The 20,855-nt window shown below is 37.7% G+C and overlaps 1 protein-coding gene across 1 annotated transcript in view; it reads right to left on the bottom strand.

The window, feature by feature from the left end:
- The window catches only part of USH2A (usherin), a 517,131-nt gene that overhangs the window by 196,880 nt on the left and 299,396 nt on the right, over positions 1–20,855 (bottom strand). Inside the window, 1 exon segment of the mRNA XM_032216063.1 lies at positions 15,314–15,493. Within this exon segment, the coding sequence (XP_032071954.1) occupies positions 15,314–15,493 (180 nt within the window).

Raw genomic sequence — 20,855 nt, 5'->3', positions numbered from 1 at the left:
CAAATCAAACTTATGAATACATTTCTTTAATAGAGCTCTCAATATTTACATTCTTCAAAAATTTATCAAAATCTCCTCCATTTAAAGATTCACTAATTGAAAAATAATCCAAGTATAATTTTATGGAATTATTATTAAACAACTGTATCTTTTCATACTGCTGAAGCTTATTGTGGTCAATTGATTGACTTGTTAATTTCTGCACCTGCCATCTTAAAACATAGTAGTTCACCAGATCATTTGATTAAATTTGTGCTGTAGTGCCTTTAGATCTGTCTCAATAGTGTCATGAATTTCAATGTTACCGTGCTTCCTCGAAAATACATGTTCTGATAATAAGGCCATGCCACATTTTTCTGGTGGGCAAAAATATAAGCCCTTCCTGAAAATAAGCCCCATGGACAACCCCCCCACCTCCAACCAGGCAGAGCGCTGCTCACCAACCTAGCAGTATCCCGAAGGTGCCAAGCCACAGGAAATGGAGAGGGAAAAGTGATCACGTTGCTTGGTGCTTTCGGGATACCACTAGGTTGGTGAGTGGTGCTATGCCCAGCTGAAGAGGGGGTTGCTGGGTGGCTGCTCTCTTGCGAGCAGGCTCCCAAAGAGCCAGGCATAGCAGCCACCTGGCAAACCCCATTTCCAGCTGTGCAGAGCACCATTTATTGACCTAGGGGTATTGCCGAGCCATGTGAAGGCCTTTTCGCCACCCAGCTCTCATGGCTTAGCGCCTTCGAAATGCCAGTGAATGGCGCTCTGCACGGCTGGGGAATGGGGTTGCGTGAGTGGCTGTTCTGCTCCCACTTGCGCGCCTCCCAGGCTCACAATGTCCTGGCCCAGCACTCCCTGAAGAGCCAGGGCACCTCTGCTGCTGCCGCCGCCATCCCAGCATGGCTTTTTTGGTAGCTTCCAAGCTGAGTTTTCAGGCAGTGGCTGCTCTGGGCATATGCTCTATAGTTGTAGTCTGGCTGTCGACAGAGCGTACAACCATAGACCATACGCCCAGAGTGGCCATTGCCAGAAGACTCAGTTTGGAAGCCACCGAAAAAGCCATGCTGCGATGGCAGCAGTGGCAGCAGCAGCGGAGCTGCCCTGGCTCTGCAGGGAGAGCTGGGTCAGGGCATTGTGAGGCTGGGACGCATGTGAGTGAGAGCAGAACAGCCGCTCATACAACCCCCCTCTCCAGCCATGCAGAGTGCCATTCACTGCATTTTGAAGGCGCCAATCCGCAGGAGCCGGGCCATGGTGAACAGGCGCTCATGTGGCTTGGCGATACCCCTAGGTCAGTGAATGGCACTGTGCCCAGCTGGAAAGGAGGTTTGCTGGGTGGCTGCTCATGAGCATGGTCACTTCATTGCTGTTGTGTTGTGCTGCTGCGACAGCGCAACACAGCCATTCGCCCATGAGGCTGTGCCCAGCTCTGGGTGGCTGCTCATGAGCATGGTCACTTCATGGCTGTTGTGTTGTGCTGCTGCGACAGCGCAACACAGCCATTTGCCCATGAGGCTGTGCCCTGCTCACAAAAGAGCAACTGCCCAGCAACCCCAAAACAATAAACCCTCCCCTCATAATAAGGCCCAAGCCATATTTTGTGTGTAAAAAGAAAATAACACCCTGTCTTATTTTTGGGAAATCACGGTAGTTTACTTTTAATGTTTTTATTGAACATTTTTTGGTTTTTTTTGCAGTTACATGATCTCATTTATTTTGAAAAATATAGATTTATTGAAAGAAAAAATAATTAGAGAAATGCAGACAAATAATTTTTTTAAAAAAATACATTAAAAGATAGTTGAACAAGGATGTATTTAAGTCTGGGCCAACTGCTGTTTCCAGATCAGTAAGGTTTTGTCAAAGTCCTCAAAGATCAATTTCAGAAACAGTTTGAACAATTCTCTTTATAGGTTATTTTGTTTTTGTGGAAAACATAAAATCTCATGATTAAAATTTGCAATCTTTATAGTAGACAACACCTCCCACATAATGGATGAATTTATTTTTGCTCAGGTGTTCTCTACATGCCCTTGTTAACATGCCATTCACAAAGCACATTGTTTTCTAAAGTTTTGTACAAATGGCCCAGAATAGGAATAATCAATTCATGAAAGAAAAGCAAATGTGATGAATTCATTTGCCCAACTCCTTGACTAGTAATATTTTAAGGTTTTATGCACAGAAGCCACATGCATCGTAGTTATGTGCATCAAAATTCAGGGTACAAAGCTGGATATGTAATGTTGGTACAGAGAAGCATATCAAACCAGAAAGAGAAAAGCCAGCAGATATGATTTTCTCCATCCTTCATATGTTGATTATTCAGTACTTAATCATTGACAGAACATTCTTTCATATTATACCCAGTGGGAACAGATGAACACATTGGAAACCTCATCAATTAAATGGCATTTTTAAACAAATGTCCATCAAAATACACATTCTAGGCCTGAAAAATTAAGTAAACTTTCAAATATGTAATACATTTTTTCATATATCTTTCAAATGTATAATTTTGTGTTCCTCTCCCATTCTTGTTAGCATTGATCCATAGGTATTCCAGCATCCATGTCTTCAAATGAGACAAAATCCATAATCAAGCAATAATTACTAAGTGTTATGTTTAAGTTGTACTACAGTTTACAATATTTGCTTTGTTCACAAATTGTTTGAAGTATCTGCTATTTGAAATAATCTATAATCTCATGTGTTTAGACTACTGAATTGCATGTCAAATTCAGATAAAACTCATTTTTATTATTCTGGCTTCTCTCCCCCCCCTTCCTTAACAAAAATCTAATTTACTTGTTGTTCCCTTAGGTACATAGTACACAGTTCATAATTCATTTGATGTAAAATGTCAGTTTAGATTTTTGCACTTCTCTGATATATGGGAAAAACATGTACATTTCAATTTTCTTTTAGGAGACTGCCAATAATTCTCGCCCCTCCCCCATGCAATTGAGTTGCTCAGAGTTTTGTGTTAAATTAAGCATAGAAACTGTGAAGAATGATATTTACAAGACATACAAAACAAATATATGAATCTGTGAAAAAGATAATATTTTCCCTACTAGAAAGTGATCTCTCCCAAAGAGCATATTTGATCCTTGAGTTACTTCTCAATTATAATTTAATACTTCAGAATTGCCAGGGGCTTTCTCTACATTCATATACAAAGATATATTAGCATACATATATAAATAACTACTTTTCACAGAATTCCTTTTTGGTATGGAGTATTAGAAAATGAGTAAAAAAATTAAAGGCATGAGATAAAAAAAAGAAAATGAAATGCATCTACATACCTCTCTACATACTTCTATCCATCCTTGCCTCTACCAGACTCACGACTTCAAACTGCTCAGTTCTCCCTTTCAAAATACCTAATCAACCCATTCAACTTTCTTGGTTTTCTTCTTAACCCATCAACTCTACATTCCTTCATTTCGTGATTCCAACCTACTATATTCTCTGGGTATGGCCATTATGCCCATTTTATACTAGTCACTGACTAGTATTAATTCCATATTAATTCAGTACCTATGATTTCTTGACCCATCACTTCTTGTTTTCTGTCTCATGGTTAAGTGCTTCATTCTCATACTGTTCATCTTAGTTTTATGTTTTTTGGGGATTTCCAAAATAGCCACTCATTAGAAATTCATAGGAGAAGGAAGAAAGGAGAATATGAATCCTTCTCAATGTTTGGCAGTGGGTTTGGAAGTTGTGTCATGGTAACTGGACTTCTTTCCTTGTTGGTTCAAAATGTTTCACTGCTTATCCAAGTAGATTCTTTACTACAAGAAAGGAAGTCCAGTTGCCATGGCTCAGCTTCCAAACAACTCTACCTGGATAATGAAAATCTTTATTGGAAAGATTTGGCAGAGGATTTGGTCTGCCTGCCTAAGATGCATGTGAGTGCTGTGCATGTATGTGTGCATGTAAATGTGTGCTGTGTGTGTTCATGTGGAGGACACCGGGGACCGTTGCAACCTTATCGGTTGCAATGGGATCCAGAATCCACCACTGACTGGAAGGCTTTGTTTTTGAAGTCTGAAATCTAGAGAGATTGCATCCAGAGTCCCCAACATGTAGGGTAATTCAGGAATCCCTCTGGGTAAGATCATCCATTGGTTTGGGGTTCAATATCATCAATATGCCAATGACATCCAGCTTTATATCTCAATCCCAAGCTTCACAGTTAACAATGTTCTGACCAAGTGTCTGGAAGTGTTTGCATCTAGATGGGACGGAAGAAACTTAGCTCAAATTTGTCAAAACTCAGTGGCTGTGGTTGGAGTTCCTTAAACCCTACCCCCAGAATCTGTGATCCAAGTATTTATAATCTGTATTTTTTGAAAATTCAAGGTACTCTCCTCTACTTTTTTCACACAAAAAGTATCCTGTAAAAGAGATTGGAGTGGAAAGTACTGTCCCAAAGTCACTGAATTTTATGTGGTCAATTGGTAACTTCAGCCTCCACCACCATATTATATGGGCTCATCAAATTTCCAAAAAAAAGTGTCATGGATTAATGGGGTCAATACAAAAGCATTGCTCAATATTATTTGTAATGCATAAATTTATTAAATGGATATTCAATGCAGGCTAAAGTGAATGGTGCCCTAGAGCAAGTTGAGAATAATTTCTTTAATTACTTTTTACATTGGCTTCTTACAGGAGTATCAATCAATTTTGTAGGTGAATCTTTGCATTTTGAGAGTTCCTGGTGTACATTTTAAACATTTGACAATGCATAATGCTTTAATTGGCATTTTACAGTAGGTCACAATAGTGAATTTGTATAAAAGAAGGAAAGAAAAAAGAAAGAAAGAAAATAAAAATAATTAATAATAAAAATAATTTAAAAGCTTCTTTCCTTCATCAGATGTTCTAATGAAGGAAATAAAGCTCTTTCTTTCCTTCATCAGAATATCTATCTATCATCTATCTATCTATCTATCTATCTATCTATCTATCTATCTATCTATCTATCTATCTATCTATCTATCTATCTATCATCTCTTCTTCCATTTATCCAACCACAATGGGGAACTATTTTACCATTCAAAATGGATATTAATGAGGAATTTTAATGCTTAATTTCAATGCTTCTTAAATGCCCTTAAGAATGACTGGAGATGCATAGCTGATGAAACATCTGCAGAACTGTTTGTAAAATAAAATAAAAATAGTGCTCAGACTTATATACCATTTCATGGTTCTTTACAGCGCACTCTGAGCAGTTGAGAGTGTCCAAATATTGCCTCCAATATTTGAGTCTTCAATTTACCAACCCCAGAATGATGGAAGGCTGAATCAATTTTGAACCGGTCAGGATCGAATGCCGGGCAATACTGCATACTAACCTGTTCCGCCCCCCCCCCCCCCTTGCACGGCTCGTTAACAAACGCAGGCAGACAAGGCTTAAGAGGACTTTTTATCAGTTTTTCAGTTCAAACTGGCTTCGAGCCCAGAAAATAACATAAACAAAACTCTGGTAAGAATTCCAAAACAAACGCTTACAAGCAAGATGCACTTCTTCCGAAGTCTTACATGAAAACATCAAAGCATTTATCCAAATGTAACAGGCATGATCACGAGTAAATAGCAAGCAATATTGTACCAGACACGGAACACACGAAGGAACCAAGGAACGTATGTTGACTCCAGCAACTGGGGCATGACAGCCTCCGTCCTTTTATCTCCAACCTTGCTTCTAACCACTCCCAGCTGCCTAATGACTCTTGATCCTGAAAAAGCTCTCAGCAGAACTGCTGAATCACCACACTGAATTTTGTATGCTGAAAAAACTCTCAACAGAACTGCTGAATCCCCACACTGAATTTTGTATCTTGAAAAAGCTCTCAGCATAACTGCTGAGTCACAACACTAACCATTGCACCACCATGGCCCAATAGCAGTCACCATGTCCCATGCATGTGCAAAATATTAGCTGCTTGTTCTTTGGATGTGAAAAATGACAGGCCTCCAATTGCTGATGAAGAATGGTAGCATGATTTTGTATGTGTGCCGAACCGGATAACTGCTATGTTTCAATGCATTATCCTTCCTCAGATATATCCTCTAAGGAGTTTGCACAATATAATCTGGACAGGCAGGAGCATCTCTTGCCCAACCAATGATATGTATGTACATCTTCCAGCTTTCTCAAAAGCACAAAATGATAAGCCTCTTCTCATTCCAATAAGTTTTAAATGCATAAAATAGCATGCAAACATATAACAGCTTCTATATAAGCTGTGAGAAATTGTGTTTCTAAATATGGGCCCCTTTTGCTGGGTATGGTCAACCAGTTTTAATTTAACACAGTGGTTTCCAAACTTGGCCACTTTAAGCCTTGTGGGCTTCGAATTCCAGAATTCCTCAGCCAGTTATTCCTCAGCTATGCTGGCTGAATTCTGGGATTTGCACAAATCTTAAAGTGGCCAAGTTTGAAAACCCCTGCTTTAAGGTAATATTTTTTCACCAGTCATATCCTTGCATTTCAAGTCAGAAAGCAGTGAAAAGTACTGATAAACTATAGAAGCCACTTAAGTTTGGCAAGTGTGACCACAGACTGTCTAATAAGTGGCAAGCCTGTTTTTTATGCTGCCAGTTTCAATTAATGAGCCATCTAGATTTTTGCCAACAGATTGTTACATGTTTTTAGTTATTTAATCCAGATCAGTGTTACTACCACAAATAGCATAATCAGAAGATGGTTGGAAATATTGCTATGCTTTCTCTAATAGCATCACTGTATCATTGCCACCCCTCCCTTGCAATCACCTAAGGCTGGGAGGGAACCACCCTCACTAAGGTTACAGCATGACAAGTGGGGGGGTTGTATCTTTCTAGACATATCAAGGATTGTCTATTGGGGATGTAGCATTTGACATATTTTTAAAAACATTATTACTTTACTATGCAGAAGGAAAAGAGTGGTAAGAAACAGAATAAAAGGAGGGAAGGAAAGACAAAAATGTAAAATACATATTAAGAAAAACTCTGTTTTTAAGCACAGCAGTAAACAGTTAAAATTAGTTGCATCTACAAAGAATTTTTTGAGAGACAATTATTCCAAGATATTTAGCGGTACTCAAACATCAACAGTCAACTGAATTTATAGAAGGTAGATGGGATTAACTCTTGTTAGTTGGAGAATTCTGATAATTAATCAAGTTATTGGTTAATACTTTTTGAAAAAGCGCATTAATAATTAATAAGATATAAGATATCTTAATTAATAAGATATATTGTATCCTCAGAATTTAAAAACATTTTTAATACATCTCAATCATTTTTATGTGGTTTATATGATGAACCAATGATTTTATCATCAAACTAAGTAAAAGCACACTTATGATTGTAATAAGTAAGGAAATAATTCTATTTTTAATAATCCTGGCTAAAACAATAGAACACTAAAATTATGAGAAAATATTATTTATTTGCTCCAGTCATTTTCACTGAACCATATCAAAGGTTGTTTCCATGTCTACCAATTGACTGATTGTTTGCAACCAAGTCATTTTTGACTCCTAATGAGATAGATTGATTTTCTATCACTGACAATCTATCCCTAACCTATTATTTCAAGTCTCCCACTCTGCTGTTGTTCATCCTGTTCTTCTCTTTCCTTTCCCAGCATTAGAGCTTGTTCTAGAGAGCTTCTCTTCCATAATGTATATGACGTAGGATTATTTTGATCTGGTCACTTGTGCCTCAAGTGAGAACATAGTGTCACAGGGAATACCATGGTAGATTGAAATATATATATATATATATATATATATATATATATATATATATATATATATATATATATATATATATATATATATATATATATATATATGTTCTGTCCCCCCTTCACGGCTCTTAACAAACGGCAAGAAGAATAAACTTAAAAGGAACTTTCTTTATCAGTTCTCAGTTCAAACTGGCTTCGAGGCCAAAAATAACATAAATACAGTCTCTGACTCGAATGCACGCTATCTTGTGCGAACGGGGTAACACGGCCGCACCAACGTGCTGGTTGTCCAACTTGATCGTGCGTTGCAAGTGTCCAAGTGTCCAAGATCCCCACAGTAAAAACACAATCCCTCCGCACGTCTTCTGTCCATCTCTGTCCGTGACACTCGAGGTTTGACAGCACCCAACTCAATGGGCTCCTCCCAGTCTCTTGCTGAACCGGCATGCTGGTGGTCTCCTGGAATACATGGCAAGGCTTTCGCCTCTGCAGCCGGGCGTCTATCCGGAGGCACAGGTGGACCAACACGTCGAACGTCGGTGGCCTGTCCACCCTCACCAGTTCATCCTGCAAGGCCTCAGACAATCCATCCTGGAATGTGTCCATTAGAGCTGGTTCATTCCATGTGGAATCCTGGCTACATAGCCTGAATTCAGACACATAGTCCTGCAATGAACCACTCCCCTGCTCAGTGATTTCAGACTTCTAGCAGCTGTTTCCCCCTTGATCGGATCTTCAAACATCCATTTGAAATACTGGCAGAAGCCCTGGAAGTCATCCAACAAAGGGGTCTGCTGAACTAACAAGGGGATGGCCCAACGGGCAGCTGTGCCTGAGAGCAAGCTGATAATGAATCCCACCTTTGTCCGGTCAGTGGGAAAGTCCTCCGCTCTCAGGCTCAGGAACAGCTGGCATTGTCCCAGAAACATGGCAAACATGGCCAGACTCCCATCATATTTATCTGGCATGGCTACTGGGCACTTCCTCCTTGGCTGGGTTTTTTTTGCAGCTATCTGCAACTGTTGAACTTGATCCGACAACATCGCGATTTGCTGTGCCATTAATCTATTTTCAGCCATCAACTGCTCCATAATTACTGAGATTAAGGCTTGTCAGGCAGGAGTCAATCTGTTCTGTCCCCCCTTCACGGCTCTTAACAAACGGCAAGAAGAATAAACTTAAAAGGAACTTTCTTTATCAGTTCTCAGTTCAAACTGGCTTTGAGGCCAAAAATAACATAAATACAGTCTCTGACTCGATAACGGAATGAAAAACAAAACAACTCTTACAAGCAATGCACTTCTCCAGTGTAGCCATGAATTAGGGTTACAGGAAACACCAAAGCACTTGTTGTACGCATAAAGGAATGTTGACTCCTGCGACTAGGGCGTGGCAGCATCCATCCTTTTATCTCCAAACCTCTCCCTAACAAGCCCCAGCTGCATAATGAATCTTGTATCCCGAAAAGACTCACAGCAGACATCTGCTGAGTCACAACATATATGTGTGTGTGTGTGTGTGTGTGTGTGTTTGTGTGTGTGTTGCATTTGTGCTGATAAATAAATAAAGGAAGACTAACTAGCCATACCCTTACTGAGAATCGAACTCCTAGGGTGAGCCAAAAGACAGAAAAGGGAAGCAGTATGCTCCCTCCCATATTTGGGCATACCAGGGATTGTGACACAATACATACATACATACATACATACATACATACATACATACATACATAATTAGCAATCTAATGTTATCTATCTACCTACACTTTAAGTGTTAGGGTTTCTTTTTACAATGTAAATATCAATATTTAACAAGGAAATGTCATAACCATTTGCATAAACATCAGAACTTTTACAAGTCTGAAAAGTTGCTAACTTCTGGCCATATTAAAGACAGTTGTAAAAACAAATAAGTAAACTTATACTTATCTTATATCAGTCAATATCATGATGAATTCTGATTTTAAAATCAGAATTAATGGAACCAATTATTACCAGAATAGATATAGGTGTGGCTAAATAGCTTGATTTTGTTTAATCTTCTATTATTTAATCTCTCTATTATTTTTTTTAAAAAGCTGTGTTAGGTTAGCTCCACATTGGGAGAGCGAGTGTGTTCAGAGAAACGTTGTGAGAGTTGTGTTGGAGAACACACAAACCAGCATACAGAGACACTGCAGTTTAAATAGGCTTTTACTTTCATGGAAATAGAGGTATCAGAGTCCATCAAACAGTCCAAGTCATACATGGATAAGACAGTCAGTCATCAATGTATTTCAGTTAATAGATAATGCAAATAACATAGTCCGGTATCATATAAACAGTTCAGTACTCAAAGTTTGCTAGCAGTTGCAAAACTTACAAAAGTTCATGGCACTTTCTAACAGCCAGCTTCCAAAAAACACTCAGATCAGATCAGCCCAGCATCTAACAAACAGAGAGCTAACAGTCATTCTGGCTCCCTCTTATGGCCGATTGACAGAAACAGCAACCAATCACATTTTATAGTATGATTTAAAGAAACAGGTATAGCATTGTTACATGATTTATATATTGCCAACCCAACCATTAGATTATATTCCTAACAACCTATTTAACTTATTTTATAACCTTTGATTTAGGATTATAAAATGAGTAAGAAAAATAAAGATAAGATTGGAATCATATACTTTTCCAAGACCTTTTCTAGTAGAAATGATATAATTTTGTTGTTATTTCAATTGAGATGCCAATATTTGTATGAGGCATAAAAGCTCTATACAGTTTTAATGTAGGATGTTTTGCTTATATATTTGAAAGTTACTTAATTTTATTTTTCAATTTTTTGTTCAGATTTTTAATATTCTTTTTTTCATAAAACTTGCACAATAGTATAACCCAAAATATATGCTCAAAAGACATACCATCTATAGGATGCCCATAACCAATTCTTGAAAAAAACAGGATGACTTTTTCTTATTATAAATAGTAGTCCTGAGAAATATTGCAAAAAAGACCTAGATTCCTATGTAATAAATTTCCAGTTGAGATTCTAAAATATAATTAAATGTTAATTAATGTTATATGGTCAAACAAACAAATAAATATTTCTTTTATTCACGATTTAAAGTTTTGAAGCAGTTTTTCTTCCTGTGATGGGTCCCTGGTCTTCCATTTGCAAGCCAAAGCTGGTTGAGAACAGGGCTGCTATGAGTAGCTTGATACCTTTTGAAGACAGATGTCTCAAGATGCTATTTTGCTGTTTTGGAATCACATTACACCTATTTATAAGAGGATCTCTTTACATCCTCTATTGTCTTTGTCTTAGAAGTAAGAAAAAGGTAAAAGTTTCCCCATGGATTTTACCCCTCTACCTGTGCTCATCTCTATTCCTTAAGAGCCAGTGTTGTCCAACAATGTAGTCAGGTGGCCAGCACAACATCACACTGCACAGAGGTGGTATTCAGCAGTTCTGACCAGTTCTGGTAGCAGAAATTTTGAGTAGTTCGGAGAACTGGTAAATACCACCTATAACTGGCCCTGCCCGCATCTATTCTCTGCCTCCAGAGTCCCAGCTGATTGGGAGGAAATGGGATTTTGCAGTATCCTTCCCCTGGAGTGGGGTGGAAATGGAGATTTTACAGTATCCTTCCCCTGTTACGCCCTCCAAGCCATGCCACATTTACCAAACCACGCCAACAGAACTAGTAGTAAAAATTTTGAATCCCACCACTGATGCTGCAGCAATGTGTATGGTGAAAAATGGAACACTGTTAACTTCCTGCATGCTTATAGGGGGTACTATTCATTTACTTGCATTTGCATGCTTTCAAACTGCTAGGTTGGCAGGAGCTGGGATAAGTAACAGTAACTTACTCTGTCTCGCAGCACCGGGTCTCAAATGGCCAAGCTGTAGACATTTAACGATCTAAGATTCAACTTCTTAAGCACTGAGTCACCGCATCCCTTGTCTCAAAAGAGCAGCAACTAAAACAGCTTTCTACAGAGCACTGACATTTCAAATGTTATTATTTACAGGTTAGTGTAAATTTCTGTTTTTGAAATGCTAATTGCTACATATCTGAGTTTATTTGAAATGTATTTGAATACTAGGAATGCTGCAGTTGAGCATCAATTAATATGTTGCTTTCTTATGTTTTAACAATTCCTACTGAAACATTTTGGGACAAGATTAATGGGATGAATTTATTCATTGGGGGAGGTGGAAGGAGACAGAAAAAAAATCTTTCTCTGCTGTATAAAAATTGTCACTAATCATTTTAAACTATGCCCTTTTATGCTTCTTTGGTTTCTTTTAGCTTTCTATACAGTTCTTTGATGTAACAAAGACAGTTCCAGACAAGATTTCAGTTCATCTGGAAAAAAAAAGTCTTAAGGCAAAATGCAGTGTATTTAAAATTTATATACTTTATAAATGCCTTTGTTCTGAACTTGAACATCATGCAAAACTTCTCAGGTTTCTTTTACCTATCAACTTTAGGATCATTCCCTTTCTTGGTTTCAACTTATTAATGCAGTGCTGAGTTTAAGTGGTGATTCTTTCTTTTACCTACATGAAAACTCGTGTCTGACTTTTCTGATCAGTTTCTAGTTCATGCAGTTTTCACTGATAAAATAGCTAAAATAGCCAATTAGATTAAACCAAATTAAGGGATGGTTGATGTCAACCATTACTTAAACTGAATCCAATATCTACAAAATATGAATATATTAGTTTCTGTTAAGATAGCAATCCTTATCCCCTTAGCAATTTTAAATCTATCTCTGTTAAATTTCGTTTGTCATTTTCATTCCATTTCTTTAGCCTCTGAGAATTATTTTGAGTTGTATTTTTTTCTACAGAATTGTCTGTCTTACACAATTGTGGATAGTCTGCAAAACTTTACAATTCTGTTCTTCTATTCATCCAAGTCACTAATAAAAATGGTAAAAAGAAGAGAGCCCAACACTTCTTTTTATGTCATGAAAAAAAATGCTTCCAATGGTATATTTTGTTACAGCCAGTCTTAGGTTAATGATGGCAATTGGGACTACAACGTCTAACATTAAACAATGTGATCATAAAGTGTAATGTCACATATCTATTCTGCTTAACAATTGCAATTCTAGTAGTCCCAGTTACCATTGTTAAGCAAGGATCGTGTGCTTCATTGATTTTGTTTGTGGGAAGTCTGCAGGAAATGTCACCAATCACAATTGCATGACTGTGGCTTTTTAATCTCAAGACAGGCATCCAACTCCTGGATCATGACCATGAAACTGAAGAGACCGTATGATGGTCAGAACTCCAACACCAGTTGGAAGCATATTCATTTAGTGCTGTTGCAACTCTGAATAGTCATTGAACAAATGGATGTAAGCCAAGCACTAACTATAATGGTATATTAACATTAATTGTATAATGTCAGTAATTATCTGTCCATTCTTAATATCCTTTTGGAAAATAACCTTCATTTTAAATAGAATAAAAAAAGAATACAAGGATTATAATAAGACTAAAAAGTAATAAAATAATTAGAGTACTTTTGATGTACCTTCTAAACGACAGAATTGAATATATAAAGATGCTGCATTGCTAAATAAAATTTAGCCATAAATACAAATATGAAACATATTTAATCATTTTATCAAGTGCAGTATTTCAAGGTACAGTTTTTAAAAATGAACAATAGTTCTGTCCTTTAATCATAAAAGGCATGCTATAATCCCAGCCATTTTATTTTATTGTTCTTTCCCCAATCCTCTCCAAAAAATAGAAATTGTTTCCAAATGTTGCTTTAAGCACCTCCTCCTCCTCCTAAGTGAATGCTTACTGTATAGGGTATCAAATATCAAATTTTACTACAATTATATCTTAATAATATTGGGGAATATGGAGGGAAATATTAAAGGATATAAAGGTAAGCAATACTTCTGTTTCTGGAGAATTAAGACAAGCAACCAAAATAATCAAAACTTGGGCTCAATTAATTTTAGCAAGCTATTCTAATAAATTCCTCTTAAAACATTTATAATAAAGACCTATAGTTTACTATTTAATTTAAAATGTGCATTTGACTGCTAATACAGTCAAAATATTATAATAAAACATAATGGCAAGGTAAATACAGATTATAGAATGTCTTATATATCAGGGCTTTTTCATATTTGCTGGTTCATTTATTATTCATTTCAGTTCAAATCACAGTCCACTGGACAATGGGATGGAAGATCTTTAATAACTTTCAATGCTAATTTAATTCTACTTAAACACACATAGTCTACTGAATGCCACATGCTTTTCAGCATGATTTTATGTGTAAATCAAGATAATATGCTTTCAGGTCATTAAGTAAAAGGAAGCATGAACTAAAACCTATTTAATCAATGAGGTATTGCTTTTAAAGTACCACAAGGTCATAAAAAAGATCATTGCAAAGCAATACATTTCCTAACTGTAATCAACAACAAATGATGGAAGAAACCACATTATATGATCATTCCCAGAAATAAACTGGCATAACCATATGATTACATTACCTTGGATACTCTACCTTTTCCTTTGGTACCGACTATTTTGTGGCTCACTAAATTAAAATATATTCTTCTCCACTACTGTACACTGATACAAACATCAGGCCACTTTCTTGATACAAATAAACCATTGAAAATAGTATGAACCGAACCTAGTGATTACACAATGCTTTTTAAAAAAAATTGTGTGCAAAATATTTCACATACATCTATCACAATCCTATATATTAAAATAGTACTACTGTCTCAAGGATAGCAGCTCTAATATAGTATATTTAAGGATAAAAGAATGAACGTGGATTCATTTAAGAAAAGTCATATATGGAATCACATTTGAAGTTGATTCTCTTTGCTATATGTTCTGATTTACTGTACAATAAAATAGCATCCATGACTAAAATAGTCATGGATGTAATATAATGTCTTATTTGCAATATAGCGCATTATATTGGAAATAAGAAGCAGGTTTCCATGACATATTCATCTATGCTAATCTCCTAGAATAGGGTGGCTCAGTGGCTGAGATGCTGAGCTTGTCGATCAGAAAAGTCAGCAGTTCGGTGGTTCAAATCCCTAGCATCGCATAACGGAGTGAGCTCCCATTACTTGTCCCATCTTCTGCTAACCTAGCAGTTTGAAAGCATGTAAAAATGCAAGTAGAAAAATAGGAACCACGTTTGGTGGGAAGGCAACAGCGTTCTGTGCGCTTTCGGCATTTAGTCAGGCTGGCTACATGACCACGAAGATGTCTTCTGACAGTGCTGGCTCTTCAGCTTTGAAACGGAGATAAGCACCACCCCCAGGAATGACTAGCATATATGTGCAAGGGGAATCTTTATCTTTACCTTTAATCTCCTAGAGTTACCTGTGAAAATTTATTATAAGCATCAACAGTTGTGTATAGCTCTGTTTCCCTTTGCTCTACCTCAGGCTGTTTAGCGTGCTCTAGAGGCAAGTGATAGCATAGCTCTACTGTATGTACTTTTGAATAGCAATCATAAAGGGTCATTAAGGGAGGGCATATACAATAAAACTGTTTTATTGTACTCACCACCAGCAGTTAGGGCAATTTCTACAGGATCACTGATCACATAACCTTGGCTATTAGAAGCATTCACTTCCACTGTGTAGTTTGAAAATGGAATTAATCCTCCAATGGACACCCAGACATTGGCTTCTTTGCCGGTATGTAAAATTTGTGTGCAATTTAAAATACTGTAATTGCCATTAGCTGAAAGAGAAAGAAGGAAACCGTGAGATCTTCAACTGTTACAACTTGAACATTTCTGAAGATAATAGGTTTATTCCAGTAAAGACAGCAAATTGTTAGATGAAAAATTGCATGATTATTGTTTGGTGCTTTACTCACCAAAATTAAATATCAATACTGTTGACAAGCTTAAGGTGGAATGAGACCAGGGTTCCCCAACTGTGCATCTGTAATTTTGAGACTGTGGTGTGTGGATGCATTCCCAAAATAGCTGCCATTGGAGAGAGGGATCACCAGTTAGTCTCCTTCACCCCCCCTCCCACTTCCTACTGAAGTATCCCTTTCTCTTTCTGCTTATGCTATTTACTTTTGGATCCTGTTCCCCCAAGCAGTTAATGGAAGCCACCCACATTTCTTTAATTTTTAAGCCCATTTGGCATTTTGGAAATAAAAGGTGCTGGAGGATGGAGATAGATCAGCAGTGTAACCCTTTTCTTTTTCTTATTTTTTGAACAAATACTCAGGCACAAGTAACATTAGCTTGAGACCTTGATCAGGAATAATACATTGGCTTAGAAACTTCAAGAAATAAATATGAGATGGATCAGAGTCTAATTATTTATGTTCTTCTATTACTGACTAAAGGGAATGTTTTCCAGAATTGCTAAGGCATTCAAATACCTACTTCACTATTAAATCAAAATAAGTCAGGAAATGGGTTGTCCCAATTTTTCTTTTCTTTTTTTCCAAAAAGTTTTTTTTATTTTTTCATTTCCATAACATATAATCACATGTACTATTACAGAGCCAACATCATATTGTATTATTAAATGTTTACATCAATTCGTCTTACCATCAATTCCCCCCGCCCCCTGAAAAAACAACAACAATTATTGGCTCTTCTGCTCTCCATACACCATATTTGTACCTTATCCATCACTTTCTTCTCCCTTTCTCCTCCCTACCTCCCTTCTTCCCTCTGTCATCCTTCCCTTCTCTACTTTCCCTTCCTCTCTTCTTCTCCTCTCTCCCCTTTTCACTTCTCATTTCTCTCCTCCTCTTCCCTCCTCCTTGCCCTCTTTCCTATCCCTCTCTTCTTCCCTTAGATCTCTCCTCTACTTCCCACTCTTCATCTTCTTTAATTGGTTTATTTCAGCTTCTGAGCAAGCTCCATTTTATGTTGATGATATTCTCTTTTCAATATACATATTTAATTTTAACATGTATTCTCCTCCTTTTTTAAAAAAAAACTAGAACAAAATGTATACATATATAGTCATTGTGCTGTTAATCCCCCCACCCCCCAGCCTAATTTTGGCTGAGATGTAGACCTGGTTACAATTCCCAGCTATTCTCATCATTATCTTTATTTAATTATACTTTCTTACATGCCGCCAATTTGTAGTTTTCACTTTAAATCTGAATAGTTCCCGATTATAGGTATATTTCATGTTCCCTCTCCATTTTTCTACATCTTGGATTAGATTACACTTAATTGTCTATACATGGTATATTTTAGCTTTATATTTTCCCATATAACAGTTTCTAGTTGTCTGATTTTTTCCTACTGAGTCTTTTGTCCCACTTCTCTGTTCCTGTCTTCTCCCTTTTCTTTGTTTTGATATATTCACTCTCTTCAATTTCCCCCAGGCCACTTGGGAAAATCAGAAAAGCGATGGGAGCCAACTTACCCTTTTTCCTTTTTTTTGCAGTTAGTTATACAAGTCTTATTTCGGAATTCTGGTCCACTTTAAATTTGATTCAACTACGGAAGAGAATCTGGGGCCATGTTAATCTTTTGCAGAGAAAAAAAAAGGATGGAAGAGGGGAAAAAAACCCTTGCATTTCCAGTTGACTCTGTTATTATCCTTTCCCCTGCCACCTTCCACCTCCGGTGGATCACAGCTGCTAAAACATGACAAATTTGTAAACAGCCAGGTTAGGGTATGTTTCTCTTTTACCTCCTGATTTTCCAAGTTCTGATTTATGGCAGATAGTTAATTAAAACTTCCTGTACAGTCAGGGTTAGGTTATCAATTATCAATGAGAAGGAATGTTTTTTTTTTCTTGATTTTTGGGAGTTGCTTCAAGTGAAAGAAATCCTTCGGAATGTTTGGTTTCTATTTCAAATCTAAAAACAAATTTAAAGTTTATATTTAAGTGGGTTTGTCACTTCTCTGCTTTCTCCCTTTCTGTCCGATTTGTTTTAAATAAATAGCTTTTTTTGGGGGGGGGGTTGTTTCAACCTTCCATTTTCCCTTTCTTTCTTTCTTTCTTTCTTTCTTTCTTTCTTTCTTTCTTTCTTTCTTTCTTTCTTTTGAGAAAATCCCAATCTGACATCAATATTATTTATGCTCTCAAGATTTATTTGCCTTTACCAGGTTTGATTTATGGCTGTGGGTTAGATAAATTTTCTTACCGGTCTTTCATCTCTTCCTCACCCTCCTGTTCATTTGCTTTTGACTGGAAGACAGCATCTTGTCAGCCATATTGCAGGTTGCTGCCCCCACTCTGATTCATAAGGCAAATCTTCAACCTGCAAGGGACCTGTTGCCTCCCTCTGGGTCTGATGAGATGCTCCCTTCTTTGCCCCCCTACAGGAAGGTTCTGATCCAAAAAAGGACATCTGAAGTAGGTTTGTCAGACAGGATTCATGTGAGGCTCTTCAGAGCTCACATCCCCCATGTCTGTCCAGCTGAAGAACTTTCTGTCACTTCCCCAATTTTTTTTTCACCCCACCAAGTTCAACTATTGATATCCTTGTCCTGATTACTATCCTTGCTTAACCAGTTTTTAGAAGAACTAAAATAGTTGTACATTGCTTTTCTCAAACCTCCTTCATTGCTTTTCTTGAATCTCCCCCATTTCTCATGTACATGTAAAAAAAACATTTTTAAATTCCATGTTAAAGTGTTGAAGAATTCAAACTAGGTTTTATACATGACATGGTAAAAACTCTGAACCCTCTGTTTCTGTTGTTGGTGGCTTTCAGGGTTCATACCCTGAGACATTTAAGGGAAGGTAAATGGGCAAGAGGATTTAAAAATAGGGAAATCAAAGAATTGGGGGGGGGGGGAGACTGCTACCAAAGGATGTTCAAAGGATTAATATCCAGATCCTGAAAAAAACTGAAAGAACTGGCTGTATTTAGTCTTGAGAAAAGAAGAAAACAAATTCTGGTTGATTTACAGACAAACCAACCGAAAAGACAAAAAGCTTTTCTGTTTAAGGTGGGGATGGGGTTGGGAGTCTTGTTTTCATAGTTTTAATGTATTTTTTTCCTGTTTTGTATTTTATAATTTTTCTATTTCTATCTACAAAACTTGTGCAGCTATTTAATTTTTTTTGAACAGTAGAACCAATATTCTAGAGATAGGGCAGGAGTGTCTCTTGCTAAAGACTGCTTCATAGGGTGGATTTTATCCCTAGCTCCTCAACATCCCATAAATTTATGTATGTATTTATTTATTTTTTATTTTAAGCCTCCCAAACAAATTCTGTGGTATGATGAATGGTCAATAAATGTATGATGGATGGTTAATAAATATTATACATAAATAAAATAACTTAATAAAATCTCTGTATTTTTCTAACTATCCATTATTAGTCTTAGAACAAACAGTAACTCAAAACATTGCTTAATCTACTATTAAGTACCTATCCAGGGATGGGCTGCTGGTGGGTTCTGAGAGGTTCAAGAGAACCTCTAGCTAAGATTCTATGCAATTCGGAGAACTCCCAAATCTCACTCCTGGCTGGCCCTGCCCACCCTTCCCCTCCCAAGAGTCCCCACACGGCCCGTTTTGGATGCAGGTAAATGCAGGGGGTGCACAGAGGTTCGGGGAGGATGAAAAATGGATTTACCAGAAGGGCCTCGGAAGCCTGCGTAGGCTACCGTATTTTCACCCATATAACCCGCGGGTTATATACGTTTTTTACATGCACAGCGCGCCCCCTGCGGGTTATATGCGTGGGCGGGGTATACGGAAAATATTTTACACGATCGGAGGCTTGCGCAGGCTTCTTTCTCCGTTTCTTCCCCCACCCCGATCTCAGCTGTTTCCTTCTCCTCCGTTCCTTTCCTCTTCCCCAGCTTGCGCAGGCTTCTTTCTCCGTTTCTTCCCCCACCCCGATCTCAGCTGTTTCCTTCTCCTCCGTTCCTTTCCTCTTCCCCAGCTTGCGCAGGCTTCTTTCTCCATTTCTTCCCCCACCCCGATCTCAGCTGTTTCCTTCTCCTCCGTTCCTTTCCTCTTCCCCAGCTTGCGCAGGCTTCTTTCTCCGTTTCTTCCCCCCCCATCTCAGCTGTTTCCCTTCTCTCTTACTCATCGCGGGTTATATGCGTGGGCGGGGTATACGGAAAATATTTTGCACGAACCCGAAAACCCGCGGGTTATTCGCGTGGGCGGGTTATTTGCGTGGGCGGGTTATATGGGTGAAAATACGGTACTTTTGCTTTCCTGGAGGCTTGAGAACCCCCCCCCCCGTGGTGCAGGAGGCCGACTAGGCCATACCTACCATGGCCATGCTCACCGAGCAACTGGGCAGAGAACCCTTTGCTAAAATTTTGAAGCCCACCCCTGCTTATGCACAACTTTTGTTGAAGTGTAGTGAATGCATTTTCCATGTCATTTTGGGATATCTCTCCTCATGATGTGCATACATACACATGGATGCGAAGCAAAATATGAAAATGTGCTAAGACATCTAAAACTATTACTTTAGATGCAAGTACTGATATCTTAGCAAGTAATCATAGGCATAACAGTTTAATCCATTTCTTTCCTTAAAATAAGTTTTATTTTCCTTTACATGTTCCTGCTATAAAACCCATTTCCAGCTACATAATAAATATTAGTTTTTATATTTCAAAATGCTGCTGAGGAAAAAAAAGCTTTAAGCTAAGCAACACTTTGTACTGTTGCCTCGATAACAACATTAATACACAGTAATTATATAATTAGTTGTAACATTAAGTTCTAGTTATAGCAGCATGATTACTTGGCAATTATGAGAAGTATATAATTACTCAATAATTATGAGAAGTATGTAATTACATAACCATTTTATTCAGCTGCCCCCCCTCCAATGAACTTGCATATTTATAATGAGTTTGGTGATGCAGAAGTTCAAATTGCTCACTAAGTCAAATTTAAACAAAGGAGATGGTGGCAGATCTCCTAACAAGAATTATAGGCAGAATAAAGGTTTCTCTTCCAAGCAGTTTACAGTCCTGGCAACTAAAGTATTAGGGATTTTTTTCCCCCCTTTAAAAATTCAAGTTCTCAAATTACTCATGCTGGAAGTGACACAGTATGCCATTTTGCCACTTTTCACTGCATAAACCTGACTTTCAGTGGGCTGGAAAATGCAGCCACATTGGTTC

Source organism: Thamnophis elegans, chromosome 4 (genome assembly GCF_009769535.1).
Source record: "Thamnophis elegans isolate rThaEle1 chromosome 4, rThaEle1.pri, whole genome shotgun sequence".
In the NCBI taxonomy this organism is placed as follows: Eukaryota; Metazoa; Chordata; class Lepidosauria; order Squamata; family Colubridae; genus Thamnophis; species Thamnophis elegans.
Note: the sequence above shows the minus strand (reverse complement) of the source record. Positions and strands in the feature narration are given on the sequence as shown.